At 50.8% G+C, this 27,955-nt stretch overlaps 1 protein-coding gene across 1 annotated transcript in view; it reads right to left on the minus strand.

The window, feature by feature from the left end:
* TANC1 (tetratricopeptide repeat, ankyrin repeat and coiled-coil containing 1) overlaps positions 1–27,955 on the minus strand; it is a 233,453-nt gene that overhangs the window by 11,797 nt on the left and 193,701 nt on the right. Inside the window, 4 exon segments of the mRNA XM_023745748.1 lie at positions 999–1,132; positions 15,407–15,485; positions 17,921–18,106; positions 20,159–20,395. Of these exon segments, the coding sequence (XP_023601516.1) occupies positions 999–1,132; positions 15,407–15,485; positions 17,921–18,106; positions 20,159–20,395 (636 nt within the window).

Raw genomic sequence — 27,955 nt, forward strand, 5'->3', positions numbered from 1 at the left:
TGCCTTTCAGTGCACGTGATGAGGTTGGGGAGCAAAACCAGGAAACCAGAGAAGCATCTCACACAACTACTACCCAGGAGGGAATGGCTTCACACAGGGGCAGTCCAGTCTCTCTCTGCATATTCATTTGGTCGCCACGGGAGAAGGGGGCACACTCCCATGCTCTCTTGTTCTTGATACACCAACAAATGCTTTCCAAACTTCCCCATGACGTAGGAAACAGACCAGGAGAGAGGATTAGCCAGGGCATCATGCAGGGGTCCCAGGGAATGCATGCTACACACCAAGCCCCGGGAAATAAAAGGAGAAAAGCCGAAATATTGGTGGGGGGCATTCACAGCTCCTACCAACAGAACTGGCAGGAATCGGGAGAGATGCAATACCATGATGCAAACTTGGGTCTAGAAAATTCTCCCTCTAATGAACATGGCAAGGTGCATTTATCTGTTTGTTGCTTGTGTGTAACCTGGTGCCGGGCATGGGGTAGGTACGTGGCCACTGCTGACAAAATGAAGGAACAGATGACCGAACGCTGTTCTCAAGGGCCCCATGTTCCATGACTGAAGGACAGTGAGCCACTCACACACAGTGACAGAAACCAGGCTGACCCGCAGTGCTGGCCAAAGGGAGCGGTGCTTTTCCAGAGAGCACGAGAGAACCATCCTTCCTCCGGGATGTTGGACAAATGGGCGAACAATCACACCAACAACAGACACATCACAGCAAGTCTTCTGTTATAATGGGGGACACCCACTCCATTGCCCCAGCCCAGGTATCAGGAAGCCACTGTGGTCTCTGACCTGGTGATCAGCCTTGCTCCTGGCCACCGCCCACCCGGCTGCCTGTGCGGCCTGTCACATGCACACCTTTATTGGCAGGTGGTACAGACAGCACCAGCAGAAGCAAGGGCACTGACCACACGGGGCTGGGGAGCGACGGGCGAGAGTGAGCTCTGTCCCCATCCACCGTTCCCGAAGCATTCGGGGCCCACGGGGTACCTGCCAGTGCCCTTGGCGTGCTGCACAGAACAGCGGCGGGACGCCTCTCCTGTTGGCCTGGGACACGGCCGCTCCGCGCTCCAGCAGCAGCTCGCAGACCTCCAGCTTCCCGCGTCCTGCAGCGGCCGTCAGGGCTGAGGGAAGTCACAGGGGAGGGACACTGTTAGGACGTGGTGGTCAACGGTGCCACCCATTCTCTGACTCTCCTGCCACGGAGAGGAAGGGGGCTGCGTATCCGTGCCCCGGCCCCTGAACCTGGGTGCGCTCTGAGACCAACAGCACAGCGAGATTGAGGCTGCGTCTGGGCCCAGGTCCTGGAGACGAGCGGCTTCTGCGTCCTCGGGACACTCATTCTCGGGACCCAGATGCCAGCGGTGGGGAAGCCCATGCTGCCCGCGGGGAGGCCCACAGGGAGGAGAACCGCAGCCCAGGTCTGGCCGGCAGCCCCGGGGGAGCTCTCAGCACACAGCCGACCGTGTGGGCCATCCTGGAAATGGATCCCCGGGCCGAGCCTTCCTACACCTGTGAGCAGGGCCGAGCCACCATCTGCAGACTCAGGAGTCACTAAGTTTTTGCTACATTGTTGATTTCTTACAGCAAGAAATAACCAGGCAATAGTGCCTCACAAACACAGAGATCAGTATTACTGGCCAATGTGGCCTTTTACTCTAAAGGCATGCATTTCATCCAACAAGAATGACTGAGGCGGCCAAGAGCGCATCCTCATTCCTGCCTTTGCAGAACGTAGAACCTCCGTAGCAAGTCACGATTGGAGATGAAGAACATCCCGAAAGGGAAGTCAGATTACAGAGGCCCCGGGGGCTCGGCAAGGAGTCCAGGGTGATCCAGAGGGGTGAGCGGCCAGCTGGTAGCGGGGTGCTGTGGGAGCAGCCAGGATAAGAATGGCCTGAATGGAAAGAGACGATGGAGCAAAGGTTCACCAACACCCTCACGTCAGTGACTGTGCTCCCACCCCAAGTCCTGATTCTTAATGGGAGGGGTGCCAAAAAGAGGGGCTTAGCGAAAAGGGGGGCCTCTGCCCTGTCATGTGAATCACTGTCTAGAGCAGCGGTTCTCAACCTGTGGGTCTCGACCCCTTTGGGGGTCGAACGACCCTTTCACAGAGGTCGCCTAAGACCATCGGAAAACACATATATAATTACATATTGTTTTTGTGATTAATCACTATGCTTTAATTATGTTCAATTTGTAACAATGAAATTGGGGGTCACCACAACATGAGGAACTGTATTAAAGGGTCGCGGCGTTAGGAAGGTTGAGAACCGCTGTCTTAGAGGAAAAGACATAGGTTCTGGGGACAGTGCCAGGCCAGACGAGAAGCTTTTAGTGGGAAAGGGGACAGGAAGGGACTGAGGACGAAGGGCGGAGACACCTCGGCAGGGAACCTCTATGACGCAGAGGAGGAAGGAGAGGTCGCGCGTGATGCCCGGTCTATTCCTGCTGCCTGCTGGGACGCTCTGTGTTTAGACACAGCCTCATGCTAACAAATTCCAGCTTTCAGAACAGATCGCGCGCTCCTACTAACCAGTACGGCCTCTCGGTGTGCAGACGGGGCGATACAGAAACAGGCGCTCGCAAAGGTGAAGTCCATCCGAATGCCAATGAGCTTACGGGGAAAGTGCCCACCTTCTTCGTAATCGTGAGACACGCATGTGGGACAGTGGGGACGCTCACATGCCGCTGCGGGACTGAGGACGGGGGGACCCACCGACACCACTGAGTGAAGCTGAAGGTGCACACACGCTACCACCCAGCAACCCTGCACCTTGTAGACACGTGCCCGGGGGTGGGTGCCCGCGGAGTGAAGTGAGACGCGCGTGCAACGGGCTCACGCTGGAAGCAACCCAGTGGGCCGTCAACCGTAGGAGGCATCATAACTAGTGGAATGGCCAAGCAAGGACAATAAACACTATGCCGCTAAATGCAACACAAGGGGTCCGTTTCACAAACTAAACATCGATTCCAAGAAACAAAGCACAGCAGCACAGACACAGGGTGGCTGTTCACACCTGGGGTGACACTGGGCACGGCTGCGGCGGTCCCGGGAGAGGCCCAGGGGTGGGCCCGGCTCCGTGCGAGCCCCTGGTCTGCGTCCGGCTCTCCTGGTGTCCTGCTCTCTTGCACCTAAGACCCGGGCAGCCAAGTACTGAGGACCGCAGCCTGCCACACGCACGGCTCGGCCCGACGTCCTCCTCAGAACCCCTCTCAGCACAGGCGGACTTACCTATTTAGCTCAGCAGCGTGAAGCCCTGGGAGCCACACACACAACAGGATATAAACTGGACGTCTGGGCCTGATCCACGACAGAGAGCAGTTCCTCCAAGGAACAAAGATGTCTCCACAGACCTTCCTGCGGGTCGCAGGGCACTGGGCCTGTGACGCCACCTCTTCACGTGTCACAGAGAGGCACCCGCACCTGCCCCACAGGCCCCCGAGCTGTTTCCATCCCAGAGCCCCACACGGGGGATGTGCGACAGGAGGGGCTTGTCATCAGCCATCTTACTAATGCTTCCACCTGTCTGCCCTAAGGATTTCTTACGATACAGGAGAGTCCCTCTCAACAACAGCTGCCGTGTGTTATGACGGATTTTCTCTGGACGGTGCCACCAGAATGCAACGTGGACACAAAGCGTGAGCCACTGCTGCTCCCGCGGTGGGGCCGTTCCTATCTGTGTACACAGGCTCGTTGTCGCTGACTTTACATCTAACTTGAAAAGATAAATGCCATGAACAGAACAGAATTTGTATCAGTTGTATAGACTCCTGCATTGGGCTGGAGGTGGGAGGTTCCCATATCCAAAACGTTTGAAAACCAGTGGCCAAAGCGATCCTGTCTGCACTGAGCGTCCACACTAGAGGGTCGTGGCCTGCTGCCCAGGGCATGCCCAGCACATGGCGCCGCCATCATGCTAACGTTAATGATTCCTAAACCCCGGGGCACCTTTATATACATTATCTGGACGGATCTGAACATGCCCCCTGAGAGTGGCGAGTGGGATGAAGATCCGGGCTGTGAGCCACACTTCCTGGACCTGCTGCTCTTTGCACCCTTCCTCCAGTTAGGGAGGCCCTCCTCTTCCCTCTCCTCCACCGGCAGCTGAGCGTGACAAGCAACACAGGAGCAAACACACACACACGCTATGGGCAGGGACAGGGCGGCATGTACACAGCCCCCAGGAGAAGGAATAAACTCAGGGCTTCCAGGAGATGAGGTCTGAAGCAGCTGATCCACCGGAACACTCCATCCTCTTTCATTTGGTAACCAAGCTTCGTCCGCATTATAAATGGGTCCTTTAAATCAGAATGTCTGCTGCAGCTGCTACTGAATTTCTGCAGCAGCAGCACATCCCCCCCGAGACAGGCCGGCTCTAAAAATAGGGCTCAGTGCTTTCCGGAGGCGCCAGAGAAGCCAGAAGCTGGAGCAGCTGACACGAGAGCGCCCCCAGGCCCGGCGACGGGGCTGGGTCCCGTTCTCTTCCCACACAGGCTGTCTTCTGTGCTTTTAGCCATGAACTTCCTTTCGAGGGGATGAAGCCCGGCAGGGAGAGGCTCAGCGCTTCCGCAGGCCTGCGGGGATCCCGCTCTGCACACACAGTCTTACCAGCGCTCACGGTCCAGTGACGCCAGTGAACAACAGGACCCGTGTTGTCCTTTTCCTGCCGAGACTGAGTATTCTGGGCCGCATCCCGCAGGACCCCTGAGGCTGGGCTGCATCTGGGTGTCAGCAGCCACAGGATGGAAGGATACCATATTCGGGAATAAGCCAGCCTGAAGACTCGGCAACGCATGCTTAAACAAACAAAATCAAGGCACAGCTCTGCTCAGGAATTCCAACTATTCCGCTCAACAGGCTGACCTCTGAGCTGGCCACCAGGCTCCAGCGAGGGTCACTGCACGCGGCCCGGTCAGAACACAGGAGAGGGGACCGGGCAGGAGGACAGTGCGCCCTGGCCATGGGCGAGGCCTCGTCTGCTGGCCAAGGAAACCCAAATCAAAACGACCACGTGCCATGTTTTAGGACCCAAACTGGACACCATTTCTTTCACCTGCAAAATCCTTAACTGGATGGCACTATTGTAATTAAATGCCCCTGCAAGCGCCTATCTTTTCCTGACGATTCTGAGTGATTTTATCCCAGCAATACTGCCCCCTCTGTCTTCAGAGCATGAGTAGCTTTGTCTCGGCAGATACTCACTTCAAGAAAACCGAACTGATACGCGACAGTATGAAGTTACTGACAACATCAGTGAGATACGGTTCTTTGTAAAATGGATTGTTTCCAGGGATCTCTTACGTATTAGAGATGTGACTTACAAAAATGCAACTCTCACCTTGCCAGGGACACAGGCATTCCATAAGCAGGGCTGCCTGTAACAGTCTATGTATGGCAGGGCCGTTGTCAAACACCTGCTAACCCTCTCCCCTACAGGCTTCTGTCTCCACTCTGGTGGCTGAGAGAAGGGGGACAGGTCAGTACCCACAGAGGCAGGTAGCAACCTCTTCACACATCACACACTGATGACTCAAACCACCCGCCGAGGCCGTGGTTAGCACGTTAGCCACAAAGGTGCACGCCCTAAGAGGGCACTCCCTGCTGGCTGGGTGGCTGAGGGCGGGCAGTGGCTCAGCTATGCCTGCATACTTGCTTTTATTTGTGCAATTTATCTACTAATATATTGGCTTGCCCCATCACTTATAAAAACGAGTGGAAAATGGGAAAAACCGAAAGTGCCAATATTAGTAGTAAGCAGGGGGTTCTCTTAAAAGTGATCTAGTTGCGACTAAGATGGAAACCACTGGATGTGACGAAGGCAGGGAGTGAGGTTTGAACCTCCGCTGAAGGCTCGACGGGCGAACCACACTCAACTGTAAAGGAGGAAAACAAAAATAAAAAGAGTGTTTGCAAAACACTGGAAAATTCTCAGCGATTTTATCTAAGAGGTAAAATATAACTAGGGATTTCATGATTTAAAAAAACAAAACAAAAACATTCAGGAATGGCAGCCTCTCCCCTCCACTTTCTAACAACTGACCCTCGAATGGTTACAGCAGAGGGGGAGCCCGGCCTGTGCCTGGCTTTGCCGCCGTTTGGGGCTGGGCTGTCACACGGAGGCCTCAGAGAGGCTGGCCCCAGAGGAATTCCTGGATGAAGGTGGGTCCCCCATTTCCGCCACCCCAAAAGCCAGGCAACACCCCCTCCTGCACCTCCTAGGAACAGGGCTGAGACTTATCAACAGCCACCCTCACAGCCTGACTTTCTTAGGCCTTTCCTTCCATCGCTGAGGGAGGGAGGCAGAAGCACACACTTCCCAGCAGCGATCCATTCCTCGTCGCCACACAGACAGGGCTGTCGTTTGACCAAATCCTCAGCTCAGCAATGTGCGGCCCCAGCGAAACACAGCGCAGACTGCCCTTCCTGAGACACGTCCAGGGGCCCGAGAGGCCGGGGCACCCCCGCCTGGACGGAGCCCGTGCCGGGAAGGGCGGCCCTGGACCTCATGAACAGGAAGCCGGCACTGCCCACAAGCTCTCTGAGCCTCACAGGCGCTTGTTTGAAACACCTTCCTGATTGTTCTGACCCTTCCTGGTTGTTCTCTGTTTGGCAGAAGGCTCCCAGGAGGGCCTGCAGGGACAGGTGGAAGGCCGGGCGGGGTCAAGGAGAGGGACTCTGTGTTACAAAGCAACAGGTGGCAACCAAGCAGCACATAAAAAACACGTTGCCTCCCCCACCTCATCCACCCACTTCCCATGGAGCCCCTAAGGAGAGGCGAACACAGGCAGGGTTCTAACCTGAGGAACCAGGACACTCGGACACGTGACCAGTTCCAGTGTCAAAACACACTGTCAGCCCTGGCTGGTTTGGCTCAGTGGATAGAGCACTGGCCTGTGAATTGAAGGGTCCCAGGTTCGATTCTGGTCAAGGGCATATGCCCAGGTTGCGGGCTCAGTTCCCAGTAGGGGGCATGCAGGAGGCCGCTAATCAATGATTCTCTCTCATCATTGATGCTTCTCTTTCTCTCTCCCTCTCCCTTTCTCTCTGAAATCAATAAAAATTATTAAAAAAAAACAAAAACAAAAACAAAACACTGTCAGTCTCCGTGCATACATAGATGAAAGATAAAACATGAGCCTCCAGCTGCCAGGGAATTCTTTAAAGAAATAAAATGTGCAATTGCCACTAAACAGGACTTCACGTGTGACCAACATTCTCCTCTATTCTTCCTATCTCTAAAGCATTGCAAAATAACTAAGATCCTCGCACTTAAACATTTCAATACTATATCAAGTCCAAATGCATAGCATAAACTAATACTATATGACAATGATAATTAATTAATATTGATAATCACCTTATCACAACCCTGGCAGCATAGCTCCCTCTGCTGAGCTCTGGGCACAATGCTATTCGTGAATTCTCATTTCCCCTCAACAAGGACCCTTGGAGTTGGATGATTATGTGCATTTTAGCAGGGAAAGGACGAGTCGCATTATTTGCCCCAAATCATGAAGCCAATCAGTGTCAGTCAGGAATTAACCCCAGCAGCTGGTAAACCTGGAGCCATGTTATCAAAAACAGGAAGATCTGCCACAGTTTAACAATGTACTATGACACCGTGAGGTGCTTCCTGTGCGATGCTTCATGGAATTAATCACACATTCATGTAATACACAGCCAACTTCCGTGAGGCAAGTACCACTCCTCCGTTTTAACCGATGATGAAAATAATGCCCAGAGATGTTGAACAACTTGCCTAAGGTCACACAGCTCATGGGAGGCAGGGACAGGCCTGGGAGGCAGGGGGTCTGACGGGAGTCTGAGGTCTTCATTCCTACGCTGCTGCCTCCAGGAAGTCTCCTTTCAAACTGTCCGACTAATCAAACTGCCTACGAATGTTGTTTTAGACCCAGAGTGTAGGAAAACGTTTCCTCTCTGAAGAACGATGACGCTCTCTCCCAGGGACAGTCAGGATTGTCTACAATGGCCGTGCTCCCTCCTCACCGTGGACACGGGGCTTCCTAAGGCCCACACCGCAGCGCAGCCTCGTGGACACTGGGACCTGGGGCAGGAAGATGTGTGCTGCTCCTCGGGCCCTGTCCCTGACGTTTCCCCCTTCAAATGAGCCTCTTCACACCCCTTGAGGAACCATGTGTGCTATAAATAACGTGAACTCCACTTAAAAACTATTTCCTAAAATGTGGGTGACATAAGTCATATTTCATACAGACGTTGTTCTAAAAATCTCTCAGAAGATCGCAGCTCTGAGCAGCTGTCACTTCCGAACTGTGCTGAGAGGGCTATTTCTGAGAGATCCTCTTACACCGAATTATTTCAGGCTTGTGCAACGGGCTGCTCTCCCTGCTCTCCTAAAGGGCAGGGCCTGTGTGCTGAGGACAGTGATGGGCGGGTCGCCACGCAGGGCGCCCGTGTGATCACAGAACCATTGTATACACGCTCACCTCCAGTCTCAGAAAAGCAAAAGAAAGCAAGAAAGAATCCACATATCATTTCCATAAGAACCTGAAAGAATCGATATGGATCTGTAGTGGCGTCGATGAGCCACCCGCAGTCCTAGGAGTGACTGACGGAAAGACAAGCAACAGTTTGCAGGTAGGAGGCTCTCTGCTGTCACGATGTGAGAGTACAAGTTCTTTTTTTTTTTTTTATATATATATATTTTATTGATTTTTTTTTTTACAGAGAGGAAGGGAGAGAGATAGAGAGTCAGAAACATCGATGAGAGAGAAACATCGATCAGCTGCCTCCTGCACATCTCCTACTGGGGATGTGCCCGCAACCCAGGTACATGCCCTTGACCGGAATCGAACCCGGGACCTCTCAGTCCGCAGGCCGACGCTCTATCCACTGAGCCAAACCGGTTTCGGCAAGAGTACAAGTTCTTACGTTGAGAGCAGAAGCCTGTTTTTTAAAGATGGATATGAACCCGACCGGGGCGTGGCTCGTGGTTGAGCATCGACAGGAGGTCATGGTTGGATTCCCGCTCAGGGCACATGCCCGGGTTGCACTCGATCCCCAGTAGGCCGTGTGCAGGAGGCAGCCGATCAGTGATTCTCTCTCAGCATTGATGTTTCTATCTCCCTCTTCCTCTACCTTCCTCTCTGAATCAATAAAAATATATTTAAAAAATAATAATAAAGATGGATCTGAGGAACCACTCACCAGAATGGTGACTATGTACAAAAACAGCAACAAGATGTGAGCATCGGGGATCCAGCGACCAGTCATGTGCCCTGAGATGCACTCTGTGCTTTCAACAGGCCTCGCTCCTCACCCCTCTCCTGCCTGCAGGGCAGGGCACACCCAGGCCAGGACCAACCCCAGGGGTCTGCTGAGCAGGAAGGGGACAGATGTGGACAAACCCGTCCCCTCAGTTCTTACCCCCAAGCCCCTCACTGTTAGGGGGACCCCCACGCCCATCACCCTTCTTCCAGAGCTTGGGTTACTCGTTTCCCATGTCCTCCAGTCCCCCAGTTTGTCCTCTCTCTTACAGGGCTGTGGGTGACCCCACCCCAGCCCTTCCTCTCAGGGTCCTGAGCTACCCCTCTCCCATCCTCTCCAGGGTCCTGTGTTCCCTAATGTTCCCCCCCACCCCTACTTCCAAAGTCCTGGGTTACCCCTTTCCCAACCATCTAGGATCCTGGATTTCCCCCACCCCGTCATGGGCTATCCCTCCCTCACACCCTCGGGGTCCTGGGTTACCCTCTTTCCTCACACCCATCTGGGGTCCTGGGTACCTGTGTTTCCTCACACCCATCTGGGGTCCTAGGTTGTCCCTCGTTCATGCTTTTACCCCAAGGACAACCAAGAACCTCTATTTCTGACTTTACTGACAGAAACCTGGGTTTCCAGGGACCTTTCTGCACTTTGCTAGGACAAACCCGAGCAGAGGAAGGAACGCCTGGACAAGTATTTTTCACCAGCAGTGCGGGCGAGATGCTCAGGACCTCAAAACACCAAATGCCAGTCCCTCAGCTTCTCCACGGGATACTTTCAGCAATTCCTGAGCACAGACTCTCCACGGGCCCCAACAAGCAGTGGACAAATGCTTTTCTTTCCAGTCTTTCCCCGGAAATTCTGCCCTGGGTGTGCATACATAGGTGAATGCCAAAAGCCTCTCTCCATAAAAAGTAAGGTCGAGTTCCAATGAGCAAAGGGTCACCTCTCACTCAACCATAAGGCATCCTGTTCCCCGGGGGCCATGCACTGGCTCTGGGGAGGCCGTGGGTGTAGTAAGCTCACACCTGGGCCCACCTGCCATTCAGAACTAAAGGACACCCCCCTCCAGGGGGATGGGGAGGGCCACAGAGTGGGAAACTAAAACAGTTCTGTGGAGATGAGTGAAAGTTTTAAAACATCAAGGATGAAATGCAACTATATTTCATGGCCCAGTAAGGAAAGAGGTGTGAGAACCCTCTCCCCCGAGACTGGCCTGGAAAGGCCCCACCCCAGCTGCCAGGCCTCAGACTCAGGTTCCAGGGGTGGTCACACTTTGCTTTATTTGCACATAAACTGGCAAATGCTGAAATAGAAGGGCCTCTATACCCTGCAAAGAGCTGGAAGTTCTGGCCAGAAACACAGACAGCAGGCTCCCAGGCGTGAGAGTTGCCTGGAGTGTGGAAACACAGTTCCTCTGACAATTCACAACAGCATGAGGTCACCAGGTGAGCGCCGCGCCTCTCTGACCATTTCAAGCTGGGCTAATTCACATCCAGCACCCACACGGAAACAGCAACTCTGTTCGGTCGGGATTTCGTGGGAGCCAGACTTACCTGTCATGGCTGTGGAATGCCTGAGACAGAGATCACACAAGCATCGGATGGGCTCCTGTCATGTTCCAGGCTGCCCGGAAGCCAGGAGACCGAAGCCGTCTGCCAGGTCTGGAGCGTCCCAGAGCAAGGGGCCTGGGGCTGCAGGGTGGAGAGCTGGGTGGAAGACACTCCAGCAAGCCCAGTCCTCGGCAGCTCCTGGGGCCATTTTGGGCTCACCTGTCTGGCGTTGAAGGGTCCCTTACCCCTCCCCTCCAACAAGATTTCTCCGCCCGGTCCCTCTACGCCACCCGAGTGAGCACGAGAAGCTACTGGACTACAGCACTGGTTTTGAAGGGCTGAATCCTCAGCATCAAATAGACATAAGGAGCAAATGGCCCCAGAAGCTGGTGAAAAGGGAAACTTACATTAAGCTCTGCTCTAGAACTCAGGCAGAGATAGGCCTAAGTTGTCTAAAAGCCATAGATTTATTGCCATAAACCCTACACTAAGCACTGTTACCACTTTAGATGAAATCTACTATATATTTTCTTGTCTCTTTAAACCTAAGATAGGAACCATCCCCCCTCTGTGATGACATTTGGTGACTAGGTCATCAGCAGGGAGACACCTGGGGTACGAAAGGTGCACAGCTGTCTCTACCCCCACCATCCCCACCTGGATTGGCCCGAGTGACGAGGGACCTCACACAGGTCTGCCGTTCCCTGTGGCCCCTCCGACTGTCAGCTGTCATTCTCACGGATGACCTGCTACTTCCAGTCAGCACCAGGCATGAAAACCACACATTGGCAACACACGGTAGATACCCTGGGATTGCAAGCGTCTCTTCTGGCAGAAAAGTGGGGAAGGACTGCACAGATTTAGCGCCCCACTTCTGGGACATGGCGTCACCGTGCAGAAAACAAGGGGCCCTTCAACGCCAGGCAGGTGAGCCAAAAACAGACCCAGGAGCCCCTGCCTTGCAACCCCAGCAGCTGGTATTTTAAAGACCAGCTACTCACAGCTGAAGCAATACTGACAGACTTGTAGAAACTTACACACGGCTGGTGTGGAGAGCGGCTACAGGGTTTGGACAGGTTCAAGGCTTGGGCTGATGAGAGGGCACAGTCCTCTCATGGCCACGTGCAAGTCTCAGCTTGGAGGGAGAGCCCTCCCAGCACAATTATAGCCAACAGCTATGGTTGTAAGCTTGAACCTATGGTCCGAACACATGGCCCCACGTGCCTGAGTGATGTGGGCTTGATAGAGTTCAGGTGCATGTTGTTGAGTAGGATCGAAACCCACAAGAATGTTGTAAACATCTTGACCACGCCCTTATTTTGCCTCGTGGAATCTGGCTATAAAATAAAGACACGGCTTGTGGGCTCTGGCGCTGTCTCTCCATCCAGGAGCAGAGTCCCACCCAGACCCAGCTTTCTTCTCCTGTCTGTCTTTTCTCAATCCTTCACTGCCCCCTCTCAGGGTCACTGAACCTGGCTGAGCTGGCGTGGCACATAAGGCGCCCTGGGGCTGAGTATGCCATGGCCGTGCCGGCTCCCCATAGGTTGGGAGACAAATAATGAATGCATTATTGATACAGAGCGTCCGGTTGTTCCCTCCTCTTCCCACTCTCCAGACAGAATCAGACGCAGGATGCTCCCCTCAAGCTGCTGCTGGAGACGGACACGCCCCAGGCTAAGTGTCTCAGTCACAAATCACCACTGACCACGCCCAGGGATGAGGACCAAACAAAACCAGGAAGTGAAACAACCGCTTTCACTTCCAAGGGTCCCCAGAAACTAGAAGCAGTACACAGAGCAGTGCAGCCGGTGCAGAATGAGGACTGTGAGCTGGCCTACCCGCTCAAGCTCACGCTCTCCAGGAGACATCTGGACTCAGGTAACGTGGACCTTCCGTGGCCAAATCCCAAACACAGGCCTCACGATCTGGGCAGTACCCCAAATTTGTAGATGCGCTCTCATTTAAGACTTCCTCTGCCAGATTTCAGTGTGCCAACTGTCTTTGACAACCACAGATCTGGAAATGAGGAGGATTTGGGGTAGCAGACAATGACAGTCATTTTTGAAGGAACACAGGAGAAAGGTACCAGATAGGAAATGCAGAGACGGGAAGGCTGACTTTATTTTATATATATATATTATATTATTTTTTTTTTTTAAAGAGAGGAAGGGAGAGGGATAGAAAGTTAGAAACATCGATGAGAGAGAAACATCATCAATCAGCTGCCTCCTGCACACCCCCTACTGGGGATGTGCCCACAACCAAGGTACATGTCCTTGACTGGAATGGAACCCAGGACCCCTCAGTCTGAAGGCTGATGCTCTATCCACTGAGCCAAACCTGTTAGGGCAAGACTGTCTTTATTGACACAGTCCACAGAGAGCCCACTGGGGACCTTTACACCCAAGAAACAGTGATTAACTTAAAAAAAATCCTTCAAACTCTGGGCTGATGACGTTCACCCTGTGCCTGCTGAGAAAGGGCATGAGTACTTCCCAGGCTGCAGAGTGGTCTGAAGGGCGGGCTTCCGAAGGCTGGGGCTGAGCCGTGATTCATCTTTTCAGTAAGGTTGATGGCAATAGTGGTTTCTCTTACCTGTCTCTTTAGCTATCAGCCTAGCAGATTCTCAAGGGGGTCAGGGATCCTAAAATTCAAGACGGGTCACAACAGACTGCTCACACAAGGCCCTCACTTGCAGCCCTTCTCTGGATTTTTCTTCCAGAAAGAAAAATCTTCAGTATTAAAGGCTGGGGATTCCCGTTTGGGCTCAGTGTGCGTGTTAACTACTACTAGACCTGGCCCCCATCGCCACCACGGGCACCTCTCACTCTGTGTCACTGCACATAGCCTCCCCAGTGGTTCTCTCTCTGTCCCGAAGCCACAATCACCTGGCATGACCTGGGATGCCTGCTAAGAAAACTGAGTGTGGGGCTCCCCTAGACCCGTGGTCGGCAAACCGCGGCTCGCGAGCCACATGCGGTTCTTTGGCCCCTTCAGTGTGGCTCTTCCACAAAATACCACGTGTGGGCATGCACGTACAGTGCGATTGAAACTTCATGGCCCATGAGCAGAAGTCGGTATTTTGTGGAAGAGCCGGTATTTTGTGGAAGAGCCACAGTCAAGGGGCCAAAGAGCCACATGTGGCTCGCGAGCCGCGGTTTGCCAAGCCGCAGTTTGCCGACCACTGCCCTAGACATAACGAATCAGGATGTTGAGGCAGTGTTCCCGGGGTTCTTATCATTGGGTACATTTGGACAAGATTCCTTATCTTCACCACGATCCTGGAAAGTAGGTACTATTTACCTCATTTGACAAGGAGGCAGAGGAACTTGCCCAAACCTGCGACACCAGGCACTGGAAAGGCAGGAATGGGACCCTCTGACTCAGCACCATGCAAAGTCCTACTTTGCCACCCACAACACTATAGGGAAGTGGACGGAAGCATTTCTTTCATGAGCTTACAGAGCAGCCCGTACTATCTAAATGGGTGGGGGAAAACTCCATAAAGAATTAAGGGCAATATTTAAATCTACTCACATTTAGCCCCAAGCATAATCCAACTCTGTTCAGGGTTCTGCGCTCTTCCTGGAACAGGGGCCAGGGCACCTCCTCCGTAGACACCAGGACAGACCGGCACTAACGCCACACACACACACACACACACACACGACACACACACACACACACAACACACATACACCACACACACACACACACACACACACACACACACACAGTGGCAGCCCCGAGGGAGGGCACCAGAGACTTTTAAGTGCAGGCCTGCACCCCACCCTCACCCTCCAAACACCTGAGGCTTTTCTTAAGTATGAGTTCGCTGATAAACTCGACACACTACCGTTTGGCTGGTTAGGAAATAATTCAGGAGCATTTGGAAATAAATCTGCACAGGAGAAATGGAAGCCATGTACACTGTGTCTACACACAGCACACAGCCTGGACACACACAGTAAACACCCTTGGCTACATCCACTCAACAACAACTCATAACTTAGAGTCCTATGATTCTGATACCAATTCAGTGCAATGGAAAATCTCAAAGCAGCATTATCCATGTTAACCTGACAGGTAACCAACTCAGATCTTCATGGGCTCCCTTCCCGTGCTGCAGTTAAACACACACCCCTCCCCCCACAGCGACAGAAATGGGCTTGGCAGCCTGGCCTCAGTGCTTTAAGCAGCCCCCGAGGCCCCAGGCCGCTCTCCACAGGCAGCTGCAGCCTTACTCACTGAACACCTTGGATTCATCTGAACCCGGGACAGCAGCCCTGCCCTGCTCACAGGAGACCAGGCTGCTTAGGATAAGGGAACACCTTATTCAGGTCTTTCCGGCTGACATTCGTCAGATGCAGCATTTCTAGCTGACAGTCATCAGATTCACAGGCACGGCTGGTCTAATTCAAAATGATTTGAATTTTAGGAAAGTTTTACGACTCATCTGCTAAGCTTCAAATACCTCAGGATAAAATAACAACAGGGCGACATGCATCCCAAGTCATCCTTAAGACAATTAGGCCCAAACGGGGGCTAAGACATCTGGCATCCGGGCTGGCCCAGACTGTAAGCCGTGGAGCCATAATTACCTGTTTCTCCCCACAGCGTGTCGGTGCCATTGACGTCTATTTCATGTTCCTTTTCCAGTCCCAGCAAGCACTCGACCACCTGTCAGAAGTGGCAAGGTGACTTAATGAGTTCTCATCGCCATATGTGCTTATTGTACCCATGTACCAAAGGAGCGAGTCTGTTGTTTTTTAACCATGATTATCTCATGCTGCACAAGGAGAGAAATATAATGAAAATCGTTTTCAAGCATAATTCATATGCTATCCACACGTTCACTTTGAGGAGAATTTAAAAAAAAAAAGGCGCAGTGAATTTCAGCAACGTTGTTCAGGATTACCAAGTACTCGGAATTTTAATGAATTCCAACATGACCCAAATATGCCAGCCTCATCATCAAAGGACACAGGATATCACACAAAGTGCAGCTTCTGCATAAATTGCCCGAAGATGGTGAATCCATTTTCACAAGGAAAGAAAACAAGGCGGTGTATATCTTTTCAATACAATAAAATAAATAGCATTGTCCAAATGATTTTCATACTGACAGCGTTATTATTCTCTCCTGTGCGGGCACCGACCCCATCAAAGAGCAGGCGGGTCACGGGTGTGGAGGCAGGATGCTGGCTCAAGGGGAATCGGAAGGGTGTGAGCCCCGAACCCTTCACTCTGCACGGCAGCAGCAGCAGGCGAGGGCAGAGCCATTTTCCCGTCCCCCAATCTGCACCAATGTGGTAGGCTGAACAATAGCCCCCAAATATATCCACATCTTTGTCCCCCAAACTGGGAATGTTACCATGCATGGCAGGAGGAAATGTGCAGATGTGACTACGAATCTTGAAAGGGACGATGACCTTGAATTACCCAGGTGCATACCTCATATACACCTGACATAATCACAGCGGCTCTCAAAGAGGGACAGGAACAACAGTTCAGAGGAAGGAGGAGATGGGAAGGCAGAAGCATAGGTTAAAGTGATGCACTTTGCAGACAAAGGAAAGGGCCATAAACTAAGGAATACAGCTGGCTTCTAGAAACTATTCCCCTCTAGAGCCTCCAGAAACAACACTGGCTTCCTGACACCTTACCTTTAGCTTTCTGACTTCCAGGTCCGAAAGAGAATGGGTGTCTGCTGTTTTAAGCCACTCAAGTCTGTGGTCACTTGTTACAGCAGCATGAGGAAGCTCATACACCCTTCGAGGTGGTGAATGAATCCTGCCCTTTGCTACAAAGTTGTTACTGGTGAGGCTGACGTTGCTTTTGCACAGCATTCTTCTCAGCCAGCTTTAAAACACGCTGAGCTTATAATAAACCCATTATATATAACATTTAACATATTTTTATGAAATATGGTTTTTTAAATAAAAAAGTATTTTTTCCAGAACTAAAACATGTAAGTTGACTGGTATTGTTTCATATTTTTGTAAATCTCTCATGTCTCTCTTAAGACAGCTGCATCCTCTTATATGCTTCTGCATTCAACTTAATGCAATATATTGTGTTGAAGTATTATGTATGTGTATTTTTAATGTGTGTGTATGTTTGCTCTTGTGTTTTAAATATGAAAAGTTAGCCAGCCAACCAGCTTTGCACCCAAATTTATTCTAAGTTATTGTAGGGACAACTCTTACCAAATACTGGCAACTTTGATCACTTGAGGATCATACAGAGAGAGAAATACATAGAAGGGAGCAAATAAAATATTAAATACACAGAGACACTGGTGAGGAGGTGACAATTACACCTCAAACTGAGGAATGCCAACGTCTACCAGAAATAAGTGCTCTATTGAACTGCTGGTGGAGTTTTCCTTCAGCGCAGGAACTGTGAATGGCAAGCGTTTTTACAGGCTATGAGAGCATTGAGTTTCTATTTTTAAAATCTTTCAAATACTCAAGGACAATTTTAGAATTAGGTTTCCATGTGATTATTTTTAAAAGACCACAAGGACAAAAGAATGAATCAAAGTGGGGATAAAAAGTAAGGCAGCAGGGCAAGAGGATGAAAGTAGAAGTGGGAAGGAAGACAGACATAGACAAGGAAGCCCTGGCTGGTGGCTCAGTTGGTTGGAGCACTGTCCAGGACACCAAAAGGTAGCAGGTTCGATTCCCTGTCAGGGCACATACCCAGGTTACGGGTTCAATCTCAGGCGGGGATCGATGTCTCTCTCTCTCTCCCTCTCTCTCTCTCCCTTCCTCTCTTAACAATCAATTTTTAAAAAGGGACAAGGAAGAGCAGAGAATGAACGTTATGACTATTATGACTCCGTGTGGAAGAGGCCTCCCCGTCGTGAGCACACATATGCACTTGACACTGTGGGCCTGAGGCTTTCACTCATAGGAAGGGTGTGATGCCAAGACCCTGGATCATGGTCACACATGGTCAAACCAACTGTTGTTTCTCGAAACCCTCCTTTACCTTCTTTTCTTCCATGCATCACAGACTAGCAACTCCAAAGAAGGTGACCTGCACAAGTACCCACCCCAGTGCACCACAGCTTCCAGTTTTCCAAGAGGGAACCCCGCAGCCCCACTCACCGAGCCGTGGCCCATGCTGGCGGCCGCCGTCAATGCCTGCTGCAGGGCGTGGCTCTTCTTCAGTGCACCTGGCTGGGGTGCACCTGCCGACCACTCGCAGGCCAGCAGGTACTGGAGAACGTCGCTGTGGCCCCTCAGTGCGCTGTGGACCAGCGCACACTGGCCTTTCTTATCCAAATGGTCCAACTGGAAGGCAGGAGCAAAGGTCACCTTTAAGTACAGTGGTTCTCAACCTCCTAATGCCGTGACCCTTTAATACAGTTCCTCATGTTGTGGTGACCCCCAATTTCATTGTTACAAATTGAACATAATTAAAGCATAGTGATTAATCACAAAAACAATATGTAATTATATATGTGTTTTCCGATGGTCTTAGGCGACCCCTGTGAAAGGGTCGTTTGACCCCCAAAGGGGTCATGACCCACAGGTTGATAACTGCTGGTTTAGCATCACCTTTGCTCTGAGAACATGGGTCCAACACAAATGCTGTCTGTGTGCAAACACAGGTACTGGGTCCATGTCCCAGTGCGTCTTTCTGGAGAAGAGAGTCCTGTTGGCATTACTTCGACGGAATGAACGCACTCTGCCAGGTCTCGGGTTCCCTTTGTAGACTGGCTGTCACAGCACACCCTGCTCACTCCCTGTGTCCCTCCAGCAAACAACTGGGAGCTCTGAGTTCTCTGGGGAGCACGTGTTAGGACACAGATCGAAACCTCAGCCAAAGCCCTGTGCTCACCGACTCCAGTTCCTGGAGGGGGACATTCTAACGGGCTGTGACAGGCTACATTCTGGGGGCACGGAGCAGTTCTTTAGTCACTAAGCCAGGAGAGCCAGCAAAAGGGAGGGATTTGGAAGACCCAGCTCTGAACAAGGAAGGGACTCTGAATGGCGTCGATTGGGGAAGGAGGCCGTGTGCAGGCAGGCGACCTGGGACCTGTCAGCATGTCAAGCGTGGCTACGGAGCCGGGAAGGCCAGCTCATCACCGAGTGTCTGAGTGCTGCATACCTCCTAAAGGCCCAAAGGCAGCAGATAACGCGTCATTCTGTCTACACTCAGGAATACAGACTCTCCTTGCTTCCGAATTCTGGGAATGCCCTGCACCCCCACCCAGAGGCTTTGCAAGACCCTGACCCTTGCCCTCCTACAGATCTTTCAGCTGGGGTGGAAGGGGGCGTGCTGGCCTCCGAATAAAGCTAAGTCCCAGTCTGGATGTGGGAATGGAGGTGTGCTGATGTGCACTAATGCGCCCACTGGGAAGGCGTAACAGCAACATTTCTCTTCTTCCTTGAGCTAAATTAAAGTTCATCCATCCCAAATGTGTTTTTGAGAGAAAAACCAAAAGGGCTCCCACAGTTACTAGAAGCCTAATGTCTTCTTGTTAAACCTTCGGTATCCTAATTAGCATAAAGACATCACCGATTTCTTTCAATTGTTCTTCAAAAGCACACCCCCCCTGGCCCCAAATGAAATGCTTACAGTAAACCTAAATAGTTTACTGTGAGCTCGGCACTGTTCTCATTCAATTTATTAACATCGATAGTCCTAGAGTAACTTATCTAATAATAATGTTAATACACTGACTTATTTAATGCTCACACAACAGCCCTGTGGCAGACACTGTTGCCATGCCCATCTCACAGGTGGGAAGCCTGAGGCACGCAGCCTCAACTACTTGCCCAACGTCCCAGCTGGCAGCTGGAGAAATAAGGATTCTGGGCTGTCTGGCTCCTTGGATCCACATGCTCAGGCACATGGCTTCTAAGGCCCACAGAACTCATTTTATTGTTTTAAAAAAAAGGCATGAAATGAAAGGGACAAGGAGACAGAGAAAAAAAATGAAACATGTGAATCTTTTCACGCAATTGGTGCTGTTAAATTCTGGTAAGTTCTATCTAGGTCCGCACTTGCAGGCTTTTGAAAGGATGGTCCTACTCGGCCACTGGTGCCAGGACCCCCGGTCGCCTGCCTCCCCTGGGGCAACAGTAAGCAGAGTAAGAGTTTAGGAGCCAAACACCCGGCCCCTCGCTCTCCAAGGCTGCGCACTGGAGCACCCACTCAGCGCACCCCCTCAGGTGGCATCCCACGGCAGTGCTGAGCTCACCCTTTCTGTTTACCTGGCAATTTCTGTTCAATGCAATTCAACCAGGTAGAGACAAATGGAAGGCTGGCCCAAGGGATAATTCTAACGAGGACATGAAGACATCCCCCCACCGCCCCGGGGGAAGGCTGCTGCTTACCCTCGCCCCCTTCTTGACCAGCAGGCACACCAGCTTCATGTGGCCAGCAGCGGCCGCGTAGCAGAGGGCGGTCATGCCGTTCTCAGACATGCCGTCCAGGCAGGCACCAAACTCCAGGAGCAGAGTGACCACCTCCTCATGGCCAAGGTGAGACTGGACACACAGGATCGGGGCGTTATTCAGCACTTCGGTCCTGTAGTTCACGTTGGCCCCTCCCAAAATCAGGAGCCGGCTCACCTGTTGGATAATGTCCCCCAACAAGATTAATTTCTCACATAAAAGTCACAACATTTGTAACAACTTCCGTGGAGAGGGGCAGTAGCCTCATGCTGATCAGGTGGTTCTCAAACTCGAGTGTGCGCCGTGTTACCTGCGAACGTGCTGCAAGTGCACATTCTCCGTGGTGGGAATGCAAATGGTGCAGCAGCCACGGAAAACAGTGTGCAGGTCCCCCCGATCCGGCAGTCCCACTTCTGGGAATATTCCAAAGGCAATGAAATCAGGGTCTCAAAGAAGTACCTGCACTACCATGTTCACTGCAGCATTAGTCACAACAGCCAAGAGATGGAAGCAAACCGAATGTCCCTCGATGGTTGAATGAATAAACAAAATGTGGTATATGCCTGTGTACAATGGAGTATTATTCAGCCTTTAAAAAGAAATTCTCACCCTGGCTGAGTGTCAGTCATCCTGATAGGCCAAGGTAGAGGGTTTGATCCCCGGTCAGGACACATATAAGAAACAACCAATGAATGCATAAATAAGTGAACAACAAATCAATCCCTCTCTCTCTCTCTCTCTCTCATCAATGAATAAAAAGAAATTTAAAAAAAGTAAAAGGAAGGAAATTCTGACACATGCTACAACATGGATGAACCTTATGGACATTACGCTAAGTGAAATAAGCCAGTCACAGAGAGATCAATACTATGTGATTCCACTTATATGAGGTACCTATAGTAGTCATATCATAGAGACAGAAAGCAGAATGGTGGTTGCCCAGCGCTGGGGGGAAGGTGTAATGAGAGCTGTTTAATGAGTACAGTGATTTAGTTTTACATGATGAAGAACTTCTGGAGAGCTATTGTGCAATAATGTGAATATGCTTTGCTGAAGTCTACACTTAAAAATAATTAAGATAAAATAGAGACCATAGGAATGATGGGGGGGGGGGGTGAATAAGGTGAAGAGGAATCTAGCCAAAAATATTGTGATAAGTTTGCATGCTGACAGGTGATTACAAGAATTAGTGGGGTGATCACACTGTAAGGTATAAAAATGCCAAATCACTGTACACCTGAACCCAATATCATTAATATATACCAATATCACTAATCTACTTAAATAAAAAATTTTTTAAATATATAGTTAAGATAGTAAATTTTATATTGTTGTATATGGGTTTTTTTTAAAGTTTATTTTTATTGATTTCAGAGAGGAAGGGAGAGGGAGAGAGAGAGAGATAGAAACATCAATGATAAGAGAGAATCATTAATCGGCTGCCTCTTGCACCGTCACCCCCCCCTCCCCCGCCCGACCCAACCAGGGATGGAGCCCGCAACCCAGGCATATGCCCTGACCAGGAATAGAACCATAACAGGTTCACAGGTCGACACTCAACCCCTGAGCCACACCAGCCGGGCTTGTGTGTTATTTTTTTAAACTAAAATTAAAAAAATTTAAAAGCACAGTCTCAGGCCCCACTTCTGGACCTGGGGTGCTGGGGTCAGGCCCGAGAAGGTGCCCTTTCCACAAGTTCCCAGCTTCTACTGATGCTGCTTGTCTGGGGTCCACACTTTGAAAAACCACTGCTTAATCAAATAAAAACAAAACTCCTTTTCCTGGCAATGAAATGATCATCACGGGCGTACATAATTAACAGTGAGATAACAAGGCCAAAAGTAAAGGCAAACACTGACTTTCCTTCACCAGGAAGTGCAGAAAAAGCAGACACATGAAAATGTGTGTGCCCCTGGGATTGTCAGCAGCACAGGGCTCCTAAAAAAATGGTCTTTTTCTAATTACCCCACCCACCACCCACTGAAGTTACCTGGATCCAGATATGATCCAAGGGGAAGTTTATCTAGAGATTTAAAAATAAAATCACAGAATACCGTATGCACATTGTAGCTCTACTAATGTCTTCTGCATATCTCCAGATCACTGAAAAAAACGACAGCCCTTTAACACCTATTAAAATGCCCAATGCATTTCTTCAAACAGTTCCCTTCAGTGGCCCGGGCCAGCATCAATCAATCCCCTGACAGGCTCTGGCAGGCCTCCAGGCTGCCCACGAGGTGTGAAAACCACAGACACTGTGTCGTTCATTTGACTAGAGTCTCAGGGGATCATTAAAAGATGCAGAAAGATGGTAAGTCATATAAAATTCAAGTTCTCTCAATGATATGTGTCCATGTGAGTAGCTGACAGAATTTTTACAAACTGATAGAAATTAATATTACTAGGTGGTAAGACCACGACTTGGAATCGTGCGCAGCATACGGACAGGTTAGAACCCAAAGTGTAAGCTCTTTAGAGTCCTGGTTGTCCTGGGGCGCGACCCCCAGGTGACCCAGCCCTCCAGCTCCCTCTCCTCTCCCAGCACTTTCCCCTTTACTTCCCCACTTTGGCCACGCTGCGCCCAAAGGCAAGCAGGCCTCAGCCTCAGGGCCTTTACCTCTGTCAGGAACGCCCTTCCCATCGATTCAACAGACAAAGGATTGCTTCCTAAAGGTCTCTGCTCTGATGCCAGGACACCAGAGAAAAGTTCTCCGCCCCCTCCCCTACAAAACACACTCCCACCACTCTGCCCACGTGCACACACTTGTCCACAAGAACCACACCCCCATGCATGCATCAACCCAGGCACTGTGCATCCCCTCCTCACACCCCACTTTCCGGCTCAGCCCCCTGCACCAGGTGCTGGCTGTAAGATTCCAAAGTTCACAGAGGAGAGTGGCAAATAAAGGCCCTCGAGGACAGGATGACCCCATCAGATCCTCCCCACCAGAGGACATCAGTTACAGTGAAGGAAGGACAGACCGCGCACAAATGCTGAGGAGACCCCATGACCCACAGCACCCACCCCACAGCTTACACCCATCAGAGGGGACATCTTTTAGCCCCACCCAGGTCAGCGCCAGCTCAGCCTCCGGCCTCCCACTCCAGCCAGCACTGTGGGTGGAGAGGCAGAGAACTGTCGGAAGAGAGACCAGAAAAGGTGTCCCTGAGCTAACACTGACATTTAACACAAGGCTGCACCTCTGCCGGGCCTGCTCCACAAATCCACATGGGTTTGCTCTTAAAAGCTGCACCAGACTCAACTAGGATTCCAAAGTATTTAAAATGGTAAGTGCTAAACAAAAGGAAGGGTTTTTTAGAAAACAATTTCCCCTTCAGCAACTACCATTTAGTACGGAAAGAATAGGATAATGCTGGTGAAAATGCTTGGGGATCTTATAAAGCTGAGGAAATCGACTCGTACCAAGAGGAATACAAAAGAACGCTGGCAGCTTTTTCAACATCATATCACTGAGAGACCACCACACTCTGGTCACCCCGGGAATGGCAATAATAGTTGGTAAATTCCCTGACAGCCAGTTACCCTCTCTGCTCTCCACCAATCCCAGCCCCTCTTGAGATCCATAAGCCTAAGAGAAAAAGATGATGGATTAAATAGTCTAAGTTCACAATCAGCCCCTTAACTAACTTGCTGTGTGATTTTCAAAAAATTTCTCAACTTCTCTGTTCTCCAGGTGCCTCCTGAGAAAACAGCCAGTAGATCACCCCATTCCACCCAACAGGTACTCTCTGTCAATATCAGAAGGTGTACTCTCAGTACTCTCTTGCTGACACCTTGTAAGACATTACCTGGGTGGTACCAATGTTCATTAACAATTCATACTTCATCTGCCTTTCCCTAACCCATGGCTCTTTTTTTTTTTTAATCTTCATCCGAGGATATTTTTTCCATTGTTTTTTTTTGGGGGGGGGGAATGGGGAGGGGACGGGAGAAAGAAACATCAATGTGAGAGAAGCACATCGATTGGTTGCCTCCAGCACACATCCCACTCGGCCAGGGATTGAACCTGCAACCCAGGCACATGCCCTAGACAGGGAGTCGAACTTGAGACCCTTTGGTGCGAGGGCAAACGCTCTAATCACTGAGAAACCCCGGCCAGGGCTAACCCATGGTTCTTCACCTGCTGCACACTGAAACCATCTGGGAGCCTGAAAGTTTCCAATGCCCGAGCCCCCGTGGAGACTCTGCCTTGGTTCAGGCACCGAGCTCCCCAGTGATTCTGGTTGGCAGCCAGGGCTGCAAACACATGCGATGATCAATGCACCTGTGGGGCATGGGCTTGCTCTTAGCCAGGTACCTTCCAGCTGTGTGATTTGGGGCAGCTACTAACTGCTCTCATCCTCATTGGAGAAGTGGAGATAAGAACAGCTTCACCTCACTGGGTTGCTGTGAAGATTAAAAATGAACGTGACACACACAGACACACATAAAGCACTTAGCACACGCCTCGGCATCCTGCAAGTGCTAAATAAGTTCAACTGCTATCACTGCGATCACTTTTCACAGAATCTTCAGAAGGGACCGGAACCCAGGTCCCTGACGCTGGAAGGCACAGGAGGGCGCTCTGCCCCAGGCACCTGGCCACCGAGGTCTCTTCTCCCCGAGCTGTTCACCAGCCCCGAGCGAGCGCAGGAGACCTCACGCTTATTTGAGAGCAGACAGGAGTCACCTGGACCCAACAAAATCTCACGGTGGGCAGCTCCTCTCACCACCAGCCATAGACACATCCAGAAGTTCTCAGGTGCCTACAGCCGAGTCTCGGTCTCCAGGAAGGAGACAAAGCACAGATGAGAATAATTCACTTGCCCATGTAATAAATGCCCAGTATTTTCCAAGAGCTTTAACACCTCAATGAGGTTTCCCATCCTTATGAGAAAGGCTCTTTTGTTACCTCCAATTTATAGGTTAGAGAACTGAGGCTCAGAGGGGACAAAGCACAGATTATTCCTGGGCACAAAGCTAACTACTGCCATAGAGCAGTCCGGTGGCGTAAGCAGCAGCTCCAGCTAAGGTTACTCTGCATTCAAGGACAGGGTTTAAGTGGCTTGTCCTCTACATTTTCCTCCCAACACGGAAATTTTCCAACCACCACCATCACAGACTGTCTCCTTGGATAACACTTAGAAATGGCAATATTATCTATAAACTTCTGGGTTTAATGAATGCAAGAAAGCAGAAAAGGGGCTGGAGGTAGGCAAAGCGATGTGATCATGAGGCACTGGCGAGGCGCTGGCCAGCATGGTCGGCAGGTGCAAGGATCAGTTTCCTCAATAGTTATGGAGGGTCACAGCCCCGATAGCAGGTTTACACGGCGTGCTGTGCTGCCTAACTGTCGTGCAGAATACTCCTGGACCCTCTCGGCCAAGGGCAGTAAGGCCAAGTCCATGCCTCACTCTGTCTCCTCTCCTCCCTGCCTTCAGCTGAGGGAAGAATCGCAACGCAAATTCTCCCACGTCCATAGCCTTGGGAAGCCCGTGGCCTGGCAGCCAGTCCGATGGGACAGTGTGAGCCAGACGGCCAGCTGGATGGGAGCCTGGAGGCCGGGTGGCAAGGACCCCAGTGGGCTGCCAGGGTTGGGCTGGCATGACGCTGGCCTGGTAACAGGAGCCTCCATTGTTAGAAGTCACTGGCATGCCATTAAAATTAAAATTCATCTACCAAGCAATCATTCCGGAGCAAAGTCACTTTAATTTACCAAAGTGGCAAACTGCAATTATTGCTCAAAATGACATCCGTGCCTGTATGACAACATTTAATACTCTCTAAAAAAAGTTCCTTAATTGCATGCATAATTTTAAATTACTGTAATTTGTTCAAGATTCTGTGAAAACCCTTTTATTTTTTTTCTTGAAAGATAAAAGGAAACAGAAGGATAATGGAAAGCCTCAAAATTCTATAAGCAAGTTGTAGAATTTCAGGGACAGTGTAGATGCAAGGTGACATAGGAGTTCTCTAAAACAAAGTGAAGATGAAAGACTCGTAAAAGTGCAAGTATGTTAGACAGGAAAGTTTATAATCCCAGGAAGGTCAAGGTCATTATATTGTTATGCTGTAGCTTCAATTTTCTGTCTTAAAAGCTCATATTCAACAGAGTATGATGTTTCCCATTTAATTTTCTCTGTATTGGAAGAATAATGTCTGTGCCCGCAATTCATTAAAATAGTAAAAACAGATATTGCCATTGTTAGTCTTTCTTTCTTTCTTCCTGGTCATTGTTATAGAATTTTCTTAATTATGGACAAGCCAAAAGGTATACTTTTGCTGAGACAAAAGATGAAACAATGTCATTATTATAGTAAATTCAACCCAATTTCTATAAAATCTAAATAGAACAAAAATTCTTAATACAAATATTTTATTATGTGAGGTCTAAACTTAGCTGTGTTCGCCACCTTTCTGTGACAGTAACTCCATTTAGACAGGAAGAGCTTCCTTTGATCGGTAGAAGCAGCCTGAAGCTAATTCCCATAACTACAAAAACAGCTTCCCTGTCCATCCCCCTTAAGCTTGTGTGTGTGTGTGTGGGGGGGGGTTCAGCTGAGACACAGGCACTCAAACCTCAGGTCTGGACAGAGGTGCAAACATGCAAAGGGGCGAGCAGAGCCCAGGGTCCCGTGAGCAGTCCTCCAGGGGTGCTCTGCTCCCAGGCGCCTGGCCGAGGGGCAAGTCAGAATGAAACCCAATGAGCCCCCTGCCCATCAAGTCTTGAACCCTAAGAGGGGGCAAGTCCACCGGCACGAGGCAGCACTTTATCTCTGCAAAGGCCCTGTCTGCGTCCACCAGGAGGCGGTGGCCTTTCTCTAACCTTCTCCGTCAGCATTGCCACTCCTCCCCTCTGTAGGGGAGGAGAAGGAAAAGAATCCACCAGGAAGGCAGGGAAAGGAGAAAAGGGGCAGAGCTAAGCCCCAAGGGGCATGGGAAGCCCTCTGCAAGCCTAAGTCCCCAGTGACACATCTAAGGTTCGAGGTGCTGGGGGGTGGGGAGGGAGGGGAGGCAGGGAGAAAGAGGTGCAGAAGTCTCCTGGGAGTGTCATCTCTGGGGCATGTGGCGCCCTCCCCAGGTGAGTCTGATGAACCCAAAGCGAGACGTGGAAGGCATGCCTGGAGCATACAGGGCTCCGTCTGTCCTTTGCTGCATGACCACATCGGTCACCCTCCTGCTAAAAGGGGGGGCAGGTATGACTGTTTTCATGGAGGGAGGGCCCGGCTCCCTGGGAACCGCCTCGGAGCCTGTGCAGGCAGCCGGGCATGCCAGGGCTTGCGGCCGAAAGGCCTGGAGTCCAGCAGATGTGTCAGGTGGGTGAGCAATCCAAAAGGTGAAAATATTTATGATCTCATTTCACTTTACACTGGAAAAGACGACTGCAAGCCGCCATCATGTGAAGCAGTCAGTCCCACACTTGGGGGCGGCTACCCCTTCTCTGTTGATTTAACCAGGTACTTGGCCTCTGTGTGCTTTAGATTCTTAGACTTCGTTACAATGAGGGGTGAGATCTACTCTAAAAAGAAGATGGTGACATGACAGCCACGGACCAAGACTGGGGAAGCCACTGGCTCAGCAGGGGCCGACCCTGAACCGCTTTCCATGGTCCTAAACACGCGCGTACACGAAACCTAGGCAGCAGTTTCCTCTGTGTCCCTATGTCCCTATCACTTTGTGTCTCACCGACGTGCAATTTCCTATGAGCCATAAAGAGGTAGTCCAGATTAGAAACT

The sequence above is a fragment of the Myotis lucifugus genome, unplaced genomic scaffold (assembly GCF_000147115.1).
Source record: "Myotis lucifugus unplaced genomic scaffold, Myoluc2.0 scaffold_5, whole genome shotgun sequence".
Classification (NCBI taxonomy): Eukaryota; Metazoa; Chordata; class Mammalia; order Chiroptera; family Vespertilionidae; genus Myotis; species Myotis lucifugus.